General features: G+C 49.4%; 1 protein-coding gene across 1 annotated transcript; it reads left to right on the top strand.

Moving 5' to 3' along the window:
- Positions 1-2,789: 2,789 nt before the first annotated feature.
- BPIFB6 (BPI fold containing family B member 6) lies at positions 2,790-16,384 on the top strand. The gene is made up of 13 exons (XM_024215431.1): positions 2,790-2,875; positions 5,321-5,425; positions 6,505-6,651; positions 7,092-7,155; positions 8,791-8,851; positions 9,911-10,002; positions 10,284-10,460; positions 12,168-12,338; positions 12,616-12,683; positions 14,003-14,048; positions 14,932-14,995; positions 15,710-15,786; positions 16,355-16,384. Exons 1-13 carry the CDS (start codon positions 2,790-2,792, stop codon positions 16,382-16,384), a joined length of 1,188 nt encoding a protein of 395 aa, XP_024071199.1.
- Positions 16,385-16,990: the final 606 nt, after the last annotated feature.

Raw genomic sequence — 16,990 nt, 5'->3', positions numbered from 1 at the left:
AGCTGTGAGCGCCGCTCTCCCAGCGATGTGCTGTAGCAGAGCGCGTGAGTCCTGGCTCTCAGTCCATTGCTCTCTCCAGGAGACCTCTCCATGATGGGCCTCGTCCAAAACCCATTGAAATCAATGGAAAGATTTCCACTGACTTCACTAAACCATGGATCCGGCCCTGGTTCCCCTTGGATGCTGGGGTGTAACCTCTGCCATCGCTCAGCATTAGGAACATGGGCCATGCTAATCACATGGGAAAGGTTCACAGTTAAGCACGCGTGTCTCCCCCCTTCCCCCCCCCCCGCCCAAATTATCCTTTTAGTCTCCCCCTTCCTCCCTTCCTTACATTCATTCAACTCGCTTTTTTGGCCAATTCCAACATCTCTTTTTTTACCCTGCTCTTCTGGATTTGCAGGGCAGCTCTGCGTGGCGGTTGAGTAAGAGTGTTGGCTCCGTGCACACGAGGAACATTCACTTGATACCTCAGACTCAGCGACTTGCCCAGACTTTCACATTTGTTAGCAAAATTATTTACATTGGAAGATGTCAGAAACCACACGGGAGTTAGTTTTACATCCCAACAATCGGCTCCTTTCGTTTTTCCTCCTTTTCGCTCCGAATTGTAGTATATAAAGGCTGCCCCTTCTATAGCGCCGGGGAAGGAGAGAGGCTCTGGCAGCTCTGGAGAAACCTACCACTGGACAACCGCCCAGCCAGGTGAGAGCACAAAACGCCCCGATGAAGTGTCTCTAGTGCTATTGCAACACTAGGAAAAATAATTGTTTTATACACACCCAGGGCCCGATTCTCCACTGCCTTGTACCTCGTGTGCTCAGGGACAGCTGTCCCATGGGGCTGTGAAATCTGCCGCCACTGGTCGGACTTGGGAGCATTGTACACCCATGTCGCGCTGGTAGCAATGAGATGGGCACGGAGCGTCTAGCTGTGGTTATCGCCTTGCTGGAGCACAGATCTCAGATCGTTTGATTGAATTAAGACTCCTCAGATGGTTGCACCAAAGGGCCTTTTGCACCTTTAACGTTCAGTGGGGCAGGCGGGTGGCACCTAAATGTAGACGGCCACATGCAAATTTAGACATTGCTCCATGCAGCGTCCAAGGAAGCCCCGGGGTTAACTCTCTCCACTAACTCCCTTTCTTCTGTTTGCAAAGAGCCCCTGAGCCACTCTGATGCTTGTAACACAGCTCAAACCCCAGCCTAGATCCCTGGTTCTGTATGGGGCAAGTTAAGCAGGTACCGTAGGAGTCTCTTCCCCCGCCCCCCACAAGAGCCAATTCAAATGCACCTTAAACTGTGCGTTCAAATTGTATTTCTGTAGGTAAAACCACTAGGGGCTGATTCTCCGCACGTGCTGGTTTTAGCCTTGGCTAACGCTTCTGACATCAGCAGAGTTGCCCCCGAATACAATTCATGGGAGATTAGAGTCTGGCCCTTGAGCTGCTGCGTTTGCTCTGTGCAGTGATGAACTCAGCCTCACAGAGTCTCTTTCTGGTCGTGTTGGCAGAGGGTCTCGTTTCAGCCCATCTGTTGGCACGTTGCTCGTTGGGCACCACGGTGCTGGAGCCGAAGATGTTAAGGATTTGGTGCATTTTCTTCTCCTGTGGTTGGCTGGCCACGTCTCAAAGAATGGACGCCCCTGGGGCCATCCTGAAGATTGATCTTGGAACAATAGATCGTGGTGAGTTAATTAGCCTGTCAGTCAGAGTCGGCTGTGCCTGGAGCGAACCCCTCAGGCCGGTGTGGCTGGAGCATATGGCTGTGGGAAAGGGGAGATTGCCGTCCTGTTTTCTCTGCCCTTGAGGCTGCAGCCACGTGTTTAACTTCAGCTGCAGAATGTGACCGTGAATTCCTGGGCGCTCTAATATGGGGACCCATGGATTCAATATAGCAACTGTGTGCTGTTCGGTGATGCAAAGGGTAGGAAAGCCCATTTGTCTGGACGGCTGAGAATTCCCCGGCCGGCCGGGCACTGGGGAAATCCCCAGGTGGGGTAGAACCAGTGCTGCCCCCTTGTGCAGCCCACAGTATGTGGCACGTGGCCAAAGCACCAATGAGCGTCCCCAATTCCCAGAGGCCAGAACAGCCCCTTGGGCATAACTTAGAGAAGCCCTGCGGCTACTTTAAAGCATGCTAGAGGCCACGCTCGCCCTAGGATCAGGAAGGTGGAAGTGCTAACGGGGTATAAAGCCACCTGACCCCTCGTGCTGACCACAGCGCAGGCAGGCCTGAGAATTAAACTCTTTAGATTTGTTTTTCCTTTGTTTGCTGTTTTCCGTAATCTGCAATAAAAGTCGCTCACATGGAGAAATGCATGCTCTGCTCTCCAGAGGTGGAGCAATGTACCAGTGCCCACAGACAGGAGAACTGCAGGTTCTAGCTACATGATGGCCTGATGGGTAGGAGTAAAGGGGGAGGGCATTGCCTGTGGGCAGCTGAGCTGAGTAAAAGCTATTTCATGTGTAGAAATTAAAATGCACACACAGCAGATGGTGGTTCAGGTGGAACCCCCTGCACAGAAGTCAGCCACACGGAGTGACAGCAAAGATTGCTGTAATTTGCCATATGACTGTCATCATGGGCTTCTCAGCCACACCTGTGTTTACTGGGATAGGAATGCCATGCAACTGAATGATTTACACAGCATGCTCTCCTGAATTCCCTGACAAAAGATTCCCTCGCCCTTTGCCCCCCCCCCTCCCCACTTATCTCCATCCCTGCTGATGAGGCATCTGTGCTAACCACACCTTGTCTTGCGGAAATATTCCAGCTGTCTCCGACGCAATGACTGAGAGCGACATTCTTCAGAAACTGGCAGCAGCTGCAGCTAAAACGCAGCCAGGTGTCAAACCCATCAAGGGCATTTCAAGGTGAGTTGAACACGACCCAAGCATTATGTCAATGCTCTGCAGGTGAAAAATGCTAGCTATTTGCATTAGGGGTGGAAGCATCAGCCCAGACGAGAAACAAATGAATCTGGAGCCATTCATAAGTGTGATTTTAATGGAAAGCAGCATGCTAGTGACAAAGGCATGACTGGCCTTACGAACATATGGAGGTGCCATCACCTGAGGGCAACACAGCCTGTGAGCTGCTGCTTCAAAGCAGGTCATACGTTAATATTGTAATTCTTGCTTACTTTGCTAGGGAGTTGGTTGTAGACACAGCAAATTTCTGTAACACAGGGTGGCCATAGATCAGAAGTTCATGGATAGATACAGAAGGGACTAGAGGCTGAAGTTAAATCAAAGATACAGCATCACCCATATCTGGAGACATTGTTTGCATTTAGCCAGAGAACTGGAGAAGGGCAAACATAATACTGTTGATCTTTAAAAATGGGAACAAAGAGGACCCAGGGAATTACAGACCAGTCAGCCTAACTTCAACACCTGGAAAGATATTGAAACAAATGATTAAACAATCCGTTTGTCAGCACCTGGAGGATAATAGGGAAATAAGTAAAAGCCAACGTGGAGTTGTCAAGAGCAAATCATGCTAAATCAACCTAATTTCCTTCTTTGATGGGGTTGCTGGCCTAGCAGATGGGGGGACTCAGAAGACATGGTATACTTTGATTTTAGTAAGGCTTTTGAGACTGTCCCAAATGATGATCTCATAAGAAAACTAGGGAAATGTGGTCTAGATGAAATTACTCTAAGGTGTGTGCATAACTGGTTGAAAGACTGTACTCTGAGTAGTTATCGATGGTTTGTTGTCAAACTGGGAGGCTGTATCTAAAAGGGTCCCACAGGGGGTCTGCCCTGGGTCTGGTTCTGTTCAACATTTTCATTAATGGCTTGGATAATGGAGTGGTGAGTACACTTATAGAATCTGTGGGTGGCACCAAGAAAATTGATCTGACATCAACAAGATGAAATTCAATAAAGACAAGTGCCAAATACTTCACTTAGGAAGAAAAAATCAAGTGCAAAATGGGGAATAACTGGCTAGGTGGTAACACTGAAAAGGACCTGGGGGGATAGCGGATCACAAATTGAATATCAGTCGGGGTGCCAGAACAGAGGAGGCCAAGGGGCCACGGCTCTCACACTTTTGAAAGTGGATGGGCCTGGCCTCTGCCCCTTCTCTTCCTCCAGAGGCTCTGCCCCCTGGCCAGGCCAGAAGCTGGAGCCCAGCTCAGGGAAGAGCGACCCAGGGAGCCTGGGGCAGCTGTGGGGAACCACAGACCCTCCACTGGGGCCTGGGGACACGAGTCAGGGGCTCCTCTTGGGCTCCCCACCCCGGGCAGGTAGAGGAGCCCGGGTTCCCTGGCCCAGCTCTGGCTTGGCTGAGGGGGTGGGACCTTGTGGGGAAAAGGAGGGACGGGGCCTCCTGGCCCCGCCACTTTTAGGAAGACTCCATCGCCACTGATATGAGACAACAGTGGGATGCAGTTGCAAACAAGGCTAATAGAAATCTGGGGTGTATTAACAAGACAAGACCTCGGAGGTCATTGTCCTGCTCTGCTCAGCACTGGGGAGGCCTCAGCTGAAGTCCTGTGCCCAGTTCTGGGCACCCCACTTTGGGAGAGATGTGGCTAAAGTGGAGAGAGAGTCCAGGAAAAAGTAACAAAAAGGATTACAAGTTGAGAACCCTGTCCTATGAGGAAAGGTTAAAAACCCTGGGAATATTTAGTTTTGAGAAAAAAAGACTGAGGGGAGACCTAATAAATCTTCCAATCTGTTAAGGGCCGTTTTAAGGAGGACGGTGATGAATTGTTCTCCATGTGCACTGATGGCAGGACAAGCAGTAATCTGCTCAATCTGCAGCCAGGGAGATTCAGGTTAGATGTTAGGAAAAACTTTCTCCCTCTGAGGGTAGCTGAGCTTTGGAACAGGCTTCTGAGGAGGTTGTGGAATCCCTGGCGTTGGAGTGTTTTAAGGACAGGTGGGACAAACGCCTGTGAGGGATGGTCCAGGTTTACTTGGTCCTGCCTCAGCACAGGGGGATGGACTCGATGGCCTCTTGAGGTCCCTTTCAGGCCTACGCTTCTATGATTACTATAACTTGTCCCCTGTTTGTTTAGGAATTTTTGACCTGCATACCAAACCTCTGCATGGGCCATGGAGACGTGGTCTGCCCATCACGGAGGGTTCTAGGTTTCTTATTTAGTCTGCGCGCTTCACGACAGGGGAGCATCTCTTAGTTCTGTGTCTCTACAGCACGTGGGGTTCTGATCCCAGACCGGAGCCCTTAGACGCTGCTGCAATGACAAATGGAATAATCCTGACGGGATTTGTATCCCTTTAGACTCCGGTCTCACTGGTGCAGGCACCCACTCTGCTAACTACTCCCCTGTTTTTATCCCATAGGGTAAAAGTGAAAGACTTTCAACCCCCTGAGATAACGCTAACATTCTTACCAGGGACTGGGCTCTTCATGGCTGTGTTAACTCGCATAACCATCACTGGGAAGAGGTGAGTGCAATCCTGCCCGGAGTGTGAGAAGGCGTCGTTCCTTTTAACCAATTCGTATTGAACTGATAATATTTGAAAACAAATAAGGTCTCCCTGGGGAACCTGGGAAAAGGCACCGTGTGAGCAGATCTATTGGATAAACTATTTCCCAAGTTCCTTGAGTTAATGATCCCAGGAAGCTGATAAGGAATTAAAAACAATTATATTCAGGACAGCAAGGAATGCAACATGTTTATTTCCCATCTTCTGCAAAAATGTCCAACACCTGAAGTGCAGTGCCCAGCATGTGGCATTCTCTGCAGATGGGTTAGCCAGAGCTGAGAGCATCTGGCAAACAAGGGCTTAGTTTGGGCCTGAGAGCTGCAAAGTTAAGGAAGAGAAGGGGTGGTAACGTGCAGAGGGGCCCCCCACCAGCACTTATCAAACAGACTCCATGTGTAAGGCACACCTGGCATGCCAAAGACCACCAGGCTGGACTTGTATCTCGTACCCTCCCTGGTGCATCCAGCGTCCGTTCGGACTCCTCTGCCTGCCTTTCCAGAGGCACAGTGCATTGATCTGATGGAGAGCCGTCTCTTCCCGGGAAGCAGCTCTCACCACTCCGGCGCTCGGCATTGCCTGCCTCTCTCACCAGCTCAGCATGCGTGGGCTCGTGTGGCTATAGCGTTAGCTCTACGTCCCTAGCCAAAGGGTAAATTCAAGGTTTCCATAAAATCAGGTAGCCAGAAGATGAGCAAGAAGCAGGAGAGTTTTAAGGAGTTTTATTGCCATGAGATAAATAAACAGTCCCGAGCAGCGCTAGACATGTCGTCTTAGACTCAATGCACATGGACTCTAGGGCAGTGATTTCTTAACCGTTTCCCTAAGGCAACTCCCTGGGACTACCCCAGAAGCCCCCCCTCCCTTTAGCAAGCTGGAAAGGTCAGGATGAGCAGCCCTACATTAAGGCATCAGAAGGAGGAGATCAGCTGGCATGGACCCTGAACCAATCAGTTCCCTTCTGGATGCTAGCTGGTCTCCCTGCAGGATGATGCAAGTAAAGAATTCACCAGGAGGTAACTGAAGTTTGCTCTGTGCAGCTTTATAGGTGCAAATATGGAAATCACAGTGGTTGCGAACATGACCGCCAAGAACAAACTGTCGCAGGATGACTTGGGTTGCCCCAAATTCAGCGTTGGCGACTGCCAGATTTCTCTCGTTAGTATTAAAACCAACCTTCCCAGCAGGTGAGTGCCCGAGATTTAGCCTCTGCTATGGAGGACAGTGCTCACTAGATTTGCCACTATTTGTAATACTTAACACTTATAACCATAAGGGCACGTCCCCAGCTCAGTGCTGGCAGAGTGAAAATCAGAGCACCACGTGCTAGAGGAAAAGAGCTGGCCCCCCGGTACTGGAGTGAATTTCACCCACAGACAACTGACTGAATTTCCATGCGGTATCCATCTATGTGCACTGAAATGATCTCCAGGATGACGGAGCTTCTGCTAGGAATGGGAACCTTTTAGCATTGTTTAAAGCCAGCCCAGCACAAAACACTTCTGACTAGTTTGCCACCTGGATTCTTCTGGAGCTGATCCTCTGACCTTTTGCTTTGCAGCAACTGTTGTCATTTTGAATCTCTTTATTTACTCTGTTGATTTCTTTCTTTACCACCTTTGCCCAGCATGCTGCCCAAACTTGTGAATAAGTTCCTGGTTACCACCCTTCAAAAAGTCTTGCCAGACATGGTAAGTCTGTTCGTGTAGTTCATCCACTAACCATTGTTCCTCCAGAGAATAACTGCCCAGGGGTGGTGGTCAGTAAACAATTCTCGTACTGTTTGTATTTGAAGTAGGACACTTTTGGGTAACAGTAAATGTGCTCTAGGATTTGTCTGTTTCTGGTACCCCCTGCAATGTGCTGGGGTCTGTACGAATATAAATGAAGACACAGTTCTTGTCCCAAAGAGCTTGTCATCTCAGACAGAGTGACACAGACACAACATTTGCCTACAGTGGTCACAATGGTGAATGACCATGTCTCAACAACCCTTCAATGTTTAGGGACTTGCTTACACACACGCTTGCAGCTGTTTAACTGGAGGTGTGTTGTTGACCAATGATAGCGTGTCTACACTGCCAACTGGAGTTGGGATTGCAGCTCGGGTAGACATGCCCTTGCTAGCACAGCTGCAAACAGCAGTGTAGATGCAGCAGTGCAAGCTCTCCAGGGACCCTGGGTACATACTCGCATTGCTGACATGTGCCACCACGTTTACACTCCTATCTTTTGCCGATGCACTATGCTGTGTGAACACTCATACTTCAGTTTAAATCAGGCTTCTTTCAGTTCAGCTTAAATTGATTCGAAACACATTTAAGCTAAATCGGAGTGAGTGTCCACACAGAGCGTTACACTGGTTTGCCTAAAGTGCTTCCGTTAAACCAGAGGAAGTTTGTGTGTAGATGGATCCTAAATAAACCACGGCTGGTCCCTCTCTGAGACCCGTCTCCTCGGTGTGGAGAACTTTGATTTTGTTGGGACTGAACTGGAAGGAATGGCAGCTAATCTGTACTCCAGGGGTGAGCTACTTGCCTCTGCTCTGGCCCCTTGCAGCATGGAAAAGGGCCAGCGTGGCATAAAGGGGTCTCAAAAGCCCTGCCTGCAACCACCTTGGGGAGGATCCCCCCAGTGCATGCATTGCACACGCAGTCATAAGGCTGTCCCCCCAGGACCCTTGGACAAGCCCAGGTGGGGACGGGGGTGTGGCACAGCATGCAGGGTTCTATTGATTGTGGGCATAGGGCAATTTGGGGAGGCTGCTGTAACTTAGACAGGCCCCCCCGGACTCTCCAGGCCCCGAAACAGCCCCAGATTGGGAGGGCAGAAAGGTGCATAAAGCCACCACAACCTCCAGCCCCCCGGGCTGTGAGTTCTGTGCTGTGCCCCTTAGCGTACGTGTACACAGCAAGCAGCGAGTCTCAGAGCCCAGGGTTTGCAGACTTGGGCTCGTGCTGCGGCGCTAAACATTGCTGCGCGGCGTAGGTGTTCTGGGGAGGAGCTTCGGAGCCCAAGCTCCAGCTTGAGCCGCAGCGTCTATTCTGCTGGTTTTAGTGCTGGAGTGTGAGCCCGAGCCTGTAGACCAGGCTCTGAGCTGCGTGATGCCCATCGCACAACGTGATGCAAAGCTTCGACTTTGCCCTGGGTGTAGATCGGGCAGTAGCTCCACTGGAGTGACCCCACTGGGACACTGCTGGAAGTTAGAGGAGAATCTGGCCCCGCACCGATGAATCCAAAAGCTTCGCAATAGGGAAAGTGCCTGGCTCTGGGTCTTGTTACTGCTTGTGCCTCACTGGAGTTTTGTTTCTCCCCTCACCTTGTAGCTGTGTCCAGCAGTGGATGCTGTGCTTACCCTCGTGAACCAAAAGTTCACCACCCTGGTTTGTAAGTTGTGGCTTCATCTTGTCCTCTTCTCAGTAGCTCCCAGAACACGGAGCAAACCCAAGGACGATGCCTTCGTTCAAGGCCAGAGCGGGCAGGCCAAGGAGTGCTGCTGCAGGCACAGTCGCTGTCCTTTCACTCATGGGAGCTCCGGGCCTGCTCTGTCAGGGCACCCCCGGAACAAGGCCTGGTCCCACAAAGGGAATGGGGTGGAGGGTGGTCACACAATTGTTGCCTTGCACATCTCCCACAATCGCTGCACTATCAGGGCTCAGTTCAAGAAAGCAGCCCTCTCCAGTACATCACTGAAACAGGTGCTTAGCATTGAGTAGTGCTTTAGTCCCCTTGGGGACTTAAGGATGTGCTTAACTTTGAGCATGTGCTTAAGTGCTTTCCTGAAGTGGTGCCTAAGGAGACAACTCATTGCTCTTCAAGGCACATAGAGATAGTTGGGTATTAAGGGTCCTCTCGAGAACAAATCCCCAGTCCTCTCCTGGTCTATTTCACTCTCTCTAGGGCTGGCTAGTGCAGAGGGATCTGTATTGGGTTTTGCTCAGGGTTTCAGATGGAGCCTTCCAGGCCACCAGGACCATTGCAGGGGTGGCAAAAGGGTCTGTGGGGAAACTGATGGAGAGAACTCCAAAGAGCGTTCGTGGGCTGCTTTACAGAGCCCAGGTGACAGGCCTTGTTCATGTGGGCAGAGAGCAACAGAGAAATCCCATCGGGAGCCCCGGATTGTACCCGGCCCAAGCATTCGGCAGCAGTGAGGGCAGATTTCAGAGTAGCAGCCGTGTTAGTCTGTATCCGCAAAAAGAACAGGAGTACTTGTGGCACCTTAGAGACTAACAAATTTATTAGAGCATAAGCTTTCGTGGGCTACAACCCACTTCTTCGGATGCAGAGGGCAGAGGCACTCAAGTTACTGCCTTCCTGTGTAACTGGTTGGCTAACATCGTCGGGAGGGCACCCTGCTCTGCTTCCATCGGGCGTCCCATTTCGTCCGGTTTGCAGCACTTAGAGCGTTTGCTGCTGTTTAAATGGCTTCTCGCTTTTTCTCTGCAGCCCCGAGCTCAGTCGGCGCCGCTGGAAGCATCCGCTATGCTTTGCTGAGCCCGCCGGTGACGAGTGAAGATTTCATAGAACTGGATTTAAATGTAAGCCCCACTGCTGGGCTGGGTGTGAGGGGATGCGGGGGGCTCAGGGACCCTTCTTCTCATAGGTGCTGCCTGGGCCCCTGTAGCCTTAAGCAGGGGGCTGCGTGGACGAGGAAGCTGCTCAATCTCGGGCCCCAGTTGCCAGTGTTCTATACATAAAATCCTAGAACAAGGCAAAGAGAGTCTGCCAGTGGCCTGTGTATTGTCCAAATGCAAACCCTCTGGATCGCGGCGCCCCTCTCTGGACATGGCCGAATGCCTCTCTTTACCTCTCCTTTCAGACCACGGTCCTGCATGAGGGCGGAGATCTCATTGACCTTCCCACCGACCCCCCAGCTCTTACCTCCCTGCCGCCGAAAATGGACTCCGCTACCCAGCTGGCCCTGTCAGTGAATTTCCTGAGCGCCGAGCTAACTCTCCTACAAACATCCCTCAGCCTTGACGTCACGGAGACCACAGTGAGCAATTCAAAGTGGGGGCTTTTCCTTTGGGGCTAATGAGGAAACCTAAACACCGATTCAGGCAAGATCCATACCTGTTTATCATTCCCCTGCAGTGACCCTGCAGCTGGAGTCACAAGCGTAAAGTCCCAACTCCTGTAATATCTTGGAGCAGGAAAGAAATTTACTCCATGAGATAAATTCAGAAACTCATTATCTACCATACACCTGGATGCTGCAGATTTCCCTTGTATAATGGAATCTCTAGGTGGCATTAGGCACAATCCTGGCTTACTAGTTTAATGCCACTTACCCCGAGTTCCCCCCAGCAGAGTGTGGGTGTTGGAGCCAGGATGCCAGGGGGTGGAGGAAAAGAGCTTGTTGCATGGTGACAATGCTGGGCCCCAGAATGGCTCATGGGGGCCGTTCCAGCTGATGCTGCTGTAACTTGATCAGGGGCCAAAGCAGCTCCTGGCTGTACCCAGGGGGTGAGGGAGAAGAAAGATGGTAGAAACCTACCTGTGCCCTCTTTCCAATGCACCTGAGGCTGTGGCCCATTGATTTCAGTTTTCCTATATAATCGTTGCCTATTTTGCTTTGCTCTCCCATCCTTTTTAATGTGAGCCTATCGTCTCACTGCCTCTTCACATTTTATTGGCAGATTCTTGGGCTTCCTCCATTAACGACGACAACACTTGGAGCCTTGATCCCCACGGTTGGTGAACTTTATTTATTTATCCCATTGGCCTCTGAGGCATCTCAGGGCTCCTGCAGGGTGACCAGACAGCAAGTGTGAAAAATCGGGATGGGGTGGGGGGTAATAGGAGCCCATATAAGAAAAAGACCCAAAAATCGGGACTGTCCCTATAAAATTGGGACACCTGGTCACCCTAGTTTCTGTGGAAGCAGACAGCATGGTGCCTCCTCCACCAGGATCCTCTGCTTTGGATCTTTCCCCGAACCCAGCATTGCTTTCTCTTCGTTTTATCAACCAGACAGATCATGGGCGTTGGGTAACATGATGAATTGTCTCACCAGGTTTAACTTAGATCCAGGTATTTTTGAGAGCCCCGTTTTTCAGAATTGTGGATCCATTTGCCTGCATATTACTGTGACTGCATATGCCGTGATAATGACAGTGGCTCCATATCGTCAGCTAAGTGCCTAGCGGGTTACTGGTGCCTGCAGTCACCATTGGGCTAATTGCATGTGCAAATGAAGCATGCACATTTCTGCAAATCTGGGCAAAAAGGAATGAGTTTGGTGCTCACAGAAGTTGAGGGACTGGTACTAGTGGTTCTTCCAGGCTTTATCCCAAGAGTGGCTGAGCGCCTGTAGTTCCACTGCCTTTGGAGGGAGTCACAGGTGCTGAACCCCTCGCAGGATACGCCTCAAAATTGCGGGGGAGAAGAATAAAGAAAACCAGCTGTTGTACCAACTAATTGATCAAGGGGGGGGGGTGTTTATTATGTAAGAGGAGGAGGTTTGGCTTGCCCAAGGAACACGAAAGCGTCAGGGAATGCCAGTGAAAGGGACGTGTACCGTTCTCAGATCAACACACAATTCAATGCCAGTGGGATGCTTTTCTCAGACCACCATTTTCCGGGTAACCTGGAAGTTTGATGGGCTTGCGGGTGCTGGTCTCCAGAGCCTTGTTGAGGCTGATCAGAGAGGGGGCCGGGTGGGCCGGTCGCTTTATCATCTTGGCATTTGGAATCTCACCAGCTCTCGGAGTCGTTGCCTCCGTCTCAGCCGATGGTTGTTGAAATCCGAATAACTCAACGGCCCGTGCTCACCATGCAGCAGGACAAAGGCCTCGTGCATCTCTTCGGCACCGCGGAGTTCCTCACGTCGCAGCCCGACGCTGCTCGGGAGTCCCTCTTCGTCCTCAACATTGTACGTTGAAATGATCGGTTAGGGGCTGCTCTAGGGAGAGCTAGAGCGTCCCCAGCCTGCCCCCAACACCCCTCCTAGATGGGAGGCAGGAAGCCGGGCCCTGCTTAGCATCCCCTGGGCATTCCTCTGTGTTCTGTGGGGCAGCTGGAAGCCCCCTTCGCGTCGCTAAAATGGCTCAATGGAGACTGACGCTGGGCCAAAGGTCTGGCTCCATGCCCACGTGCTGCCATGCAGGACTGAACCCACTTCCGGTGCTGACTCGGTTTTCTCATTGCAGCATATCAATTTGGGGACCCAATTCTCTCTTCAAGAAGAGAAGCTGCGGATCTCCTTGGCTCTGGACAGGTCAGACGTTCGCTAGTCTCATTCCATTGTTTCTTACCGTTAAGAGTGTGATAATTCCTGACCGTTGGAAAGGCCAGGTACAGCGAAACCATGCCCGGGTATTGCTAGGGTGCCAGGAGGGGTCGCTGGGTAGAGTCCCAGTAGGACAAATTAGGTAGAGGGAACGGTGCTGAGCCCCCGAGGGGCAGCAGGATGGGCTGGGGCCACATAGTCTTGATCATTTTAAGTGTTCGCAACCCCCGGTTCTGAGATGTGTGAACTGTGAATAAGATGAAATGTGCAGAATTTTTATCTTGATTAGGGCCAGTCACATCCGTAGTTACAATAAAGAAAAGTATTATGTGCGGACATGGAGAATGGACAAAGCAAGGTGGGTCAGTCAGCTGTGGTGAGCCCTGGAGCCGAGGAGTTAAAAGACCCAAAAGGAAATCGGACTGACAAGTGAACAAAAGGAAATCCGCTTCTTTTCCTTCCAGGAGGCTTCTGATAAAATTATCAATTAGAAAATACCCTTACAGCTGGGACCCATCGAGACTCAAGGAAAGCCAATCCAGCACCTGTTGGGAGAGTTGAGGGGGGTCGATTGGGAATTTTTCAACATTTTTTTGGTTGGAAAACTCCAGTTGGTCAAAATGGAAGCATTTTGAAAAGTTTTGACAAATTTTTCGATTAAAGAATTTTGAAAAAAGTTTCAAAATTGTCAAAAAAAATTTGTCGGACATTATCAGAATGAAAAATTCTCATTTCCTGGTTCAAAATGATTTTTTGCTTAGAAATTTAAGCTAATTATAGTTAAAAAACAAAGCAACCCCCCCCCACCATAAACAGACACACCCTCCTCAAAATCGAAACAAAATATTTCATTTGAATTTTTGCCCAGCGTCTTTGGTTTATGAAAAATTTTAAGATTTTGATTTTTTCCTCCCAATTTAGGACAGGAAAATTGTTCAAAATCTTGACAATTTTTGTGGGACAGGAAGAGAATTTCCTGCCCAGCTCTAGGTCGGGGAAGGGAGAACAGTGGTTCTGTGAGTTAATGGGGAGGTTCGTTCATCTCTATACCTATCTTTCTGGCAAAGAGAAGGTCAGCTTTTCCTTTTGCTTACACCGGTGTAAATCAGTGGAGTCAGTGCAGAGATAAAGCCCAAGCTCTGTCAGACGTCTGACCCTTGTAGTGAGTGGAGACGTTGATCCAGGGCAGCAAGTCAAACGAAGAGGCTGGAGGGAGGAAAGGGGGCTGGGTTGCGGGAAATGCTGCCAGCGGCAGGCAAAACAAGAAGTGGAGAGGAGATGACAATGCCTATTTCCTTTCTCTGCAGCTTGTATGAAATGGCCTTGGCGGCTTCGTCCATCGGCACGTTCGCTGTGAGTTCAGTGGAGTGTGTGATACTCGGCACAAGCAAATGCTGAAGAATAATTGTATCTATGAATCTGAGTGTTGACGTGTTGGTCTAAAATGTCTAGCCCTGGAGTTCATTCCTGGGAACTCAGCTGGATTTCCTGTATTCCTAGTAATAGTTTTATTTCAAAAATCAATGTGCTATAATCCCCTAAATCAAAATGTTATTACAAGTAAGAAGTTCTAGTGACAAATTAATTGGAGAACTCACCACCTCTTTTGCCAGGAAGTATTAACAATCTGGAACGATCGCTGTGAGTTAATGCACTCACTTTAATTCCTGGAAGACTTTTGGTCAATAAATAACCATCCCCAATGCTTGCAACAATGCTGCAATGAAAATCTGTTCTGCATTAACAGTGTATGCATTGAAGGTTCAAGGTTCCTCACTCACCCCAATCCCGCTTTCATTATTGAGACGGAGGGGCTGTTGATGTCCAGGGTTTGTACTTACATAACATAAAAGCCTGTGAAGGACAGGAGACAATTACAGCAAGGCTCTTAGGGCTCTCGGTTTGTCCGAGGTGATCTATTTGGCCTCAGAGGGAGATAATTTGCACTGTGTTCCGATTCTCGGTCACTAGCTGACCTGTGGAAGAGTCATGAGTCATTGCCAAAGGAAATACTACAACTGGTGGTAAAATGGGGGACGGGGGGGAAATGGTCATTTTCCTTTGAGATTTTGAATTTTTCAAATTTTTCCATCCGGCTTTTGAAACAACAAGCAATTTGCCTGAATTCGGGGCCATTGTAACTGGACGTCTGCACCGATGAAATCAGAGCCAATATAAAGTGACTGGGGTGGAAGCTGCTTGTGGCAGGATTAGTAGATCACTTCTCTCTTTTCAGGAGTTGCTGGTGAAGGGATTTTTGGTGAATATTATTGAAGCTGCGTATGTGCCAGCAATCAATGGTAAGGCAATGAGATGGTTCCATTTTGTAAACTGTTTATCCTTCTCAGAGAACATGACGACCAGTACTTTCTTTAGACTGAAATAACCTTTTCTGACAGTGGCATGGACTAACTGACCTAGCAAAGCCTTTCCAACTTGAACTTTCACGAGTCGGTGAATAACTGTGCCCAGTAAAATTGCAGACACAGCCATTTTGCACATGCAGAACTTGCATTTGGGCATTCAGAACAGGTAATGTGTGTATGTTCTCATGCTCATTTGCATGTGCAGTTGCTCATGGAAACCTGAGGTCTATGCATGCAAAACAGATGCATCACAGGTGCATTTTTGGAAGCTCCTTGAATATGGTACCTGCTGACAAAATAAAAACTAGATCCCATGGGAAACTGGAGATCATTTTCATAAATTCAGTACGTTTTGGAAATCTCCAAACACCAGTGGGCTCATCTGACCTTAGCTTTCCTTAGGTTTGCTGATCACAAAATACACAGAAGACCCAGTCTAGCTATTGGGCGTTAGATCGATATTTGGAATGGAAAATGTGCCATCGGAATAATAGAATAGTCCTCCTTGGTGTACACAAAAAATCTTCTAGGCGTTTTTAACAGAAGTTGGGAAGCTGCAGGAGACTAGGGGAGAAGTGACCAGAGCACTGCTAGTGTCTTCAACTGCCCAAGGCAGTTCTCACCCTGGTTTCTGTTTGCTCATTTTAGGGGCACTGCAAGAAGGGATTCCTCTGCCATACCTGCTGGGCATTAAATATGCAAATGCTGATATTAGCATGTCTGAGGTAAGTGTATGGAGACTTACTTGGCACCTGCTTTTCTGTAAATTGCATGGTCTGTGCTGGTAGTCGGCACGTAGGGATCTAAGCGCCGAACTAGCTGGCGACTAATATTTGTGACCTGTTTTACTTCTGTCAGAATGCTCTTGTGCTGAATGTAAAAGCCACATCAAGCTGATCCAGGCGGCGTCACGACACTATTCACCACCACTGGAACGAGTCAGCGAGACGGAGAACAGCCAGTCTGGTGTCCCCGGAAGCATGTCTTCCTCTTTTTATTTGTAACATTTTGATTCAATATTTTGGCTTTAAAGAACTAACGTAAAAAGGCAACACCGCTCCCGGTAACTGGCGTACGCTGGGCTCTGCCTGTAGCGGAATCAAAGGGCCGCTCCTTTTCTTGAATATAATTAATCTCTGTAATTGTCTCAGTGACGTTTTGTTACAGCTTGTAGCCTTCACGGGAGTTTAGAACAGCAGTGCACTGTGGGCAGTGGTGTTTCACATTTCATGTGCCGTTGCGATAAAAGATTCTAGTTTCTTTCTCTGCATTCTTGGTGTTTCCTCTTTTCAGAAGGTTTTACCGGCTGTGTCTGGCTGCTGAGTCCAGGACACTGAGGAACTAAAGCGTGCTAGGCAGGAGGACACTGAGCAGATGTCGCCACACAACGTTGCCAGTGCTCTCCAACCCCTTCCGGTCCTGAGTCTGCCTTGAGCAGACTCCCATTTATGCAACGTGGTGCTGAAATATGCTCTGGAGTTACAAACGAACTGGTTCCGATATATCCCGAACCCAACCACGACTGGATCTGGCACCACTAGAGCCCATCCAGATCTGGATCTGACCTGGGCCAATCTCTAAAATGCGCTGAAGCGGAAAAGTGAATCTGAGCATCCCCAAATGTTAGGGAAGTTTGGATTTGGGTCTGATTACAGTTTTGAACTCCGCAGCCTGGACCCCTCTCTAACATGACCCAGGTCTCTCAATGGAACATCTAACAAAGGAAAGGAAACATGTATTTTTCTTACTCTATAAAAACAGTTTTGCAAGTTCACTGGGTTGTTATGAACCTCTGAGTGTGCAGCGCTCTGCAGCTGGTCAGCGCACACACTGTCCATGGCAACGACTGTCTACGCAGGGATATTTCAAGAGAGCAAATGGAACATTGATTCCCTTCATTTTAGTTAGGTAGGTGCCTGGGAACAAATG

This window comes from Terrapene carolina, unplaced genomic scaffold (assembly GCF_002925995.2).
Source record: "Terrapene carolina triunguis isolate 2854851 unplaced genomic scaffold, T_m_triunguis-2.0 Scaffold130, whole genome shotgun sequence".
NCBI classification, from domain to species: Eukaryota; Metazoa; Chordata; order Testudines; family Emydidae; genus Terrapene; species Terrapene triunguis.
The sequence above is the reverse complement of the archived record's forward strand: the minus strand, read 5'-3'. Positions and strand labels throughout refer to the sequence as shown.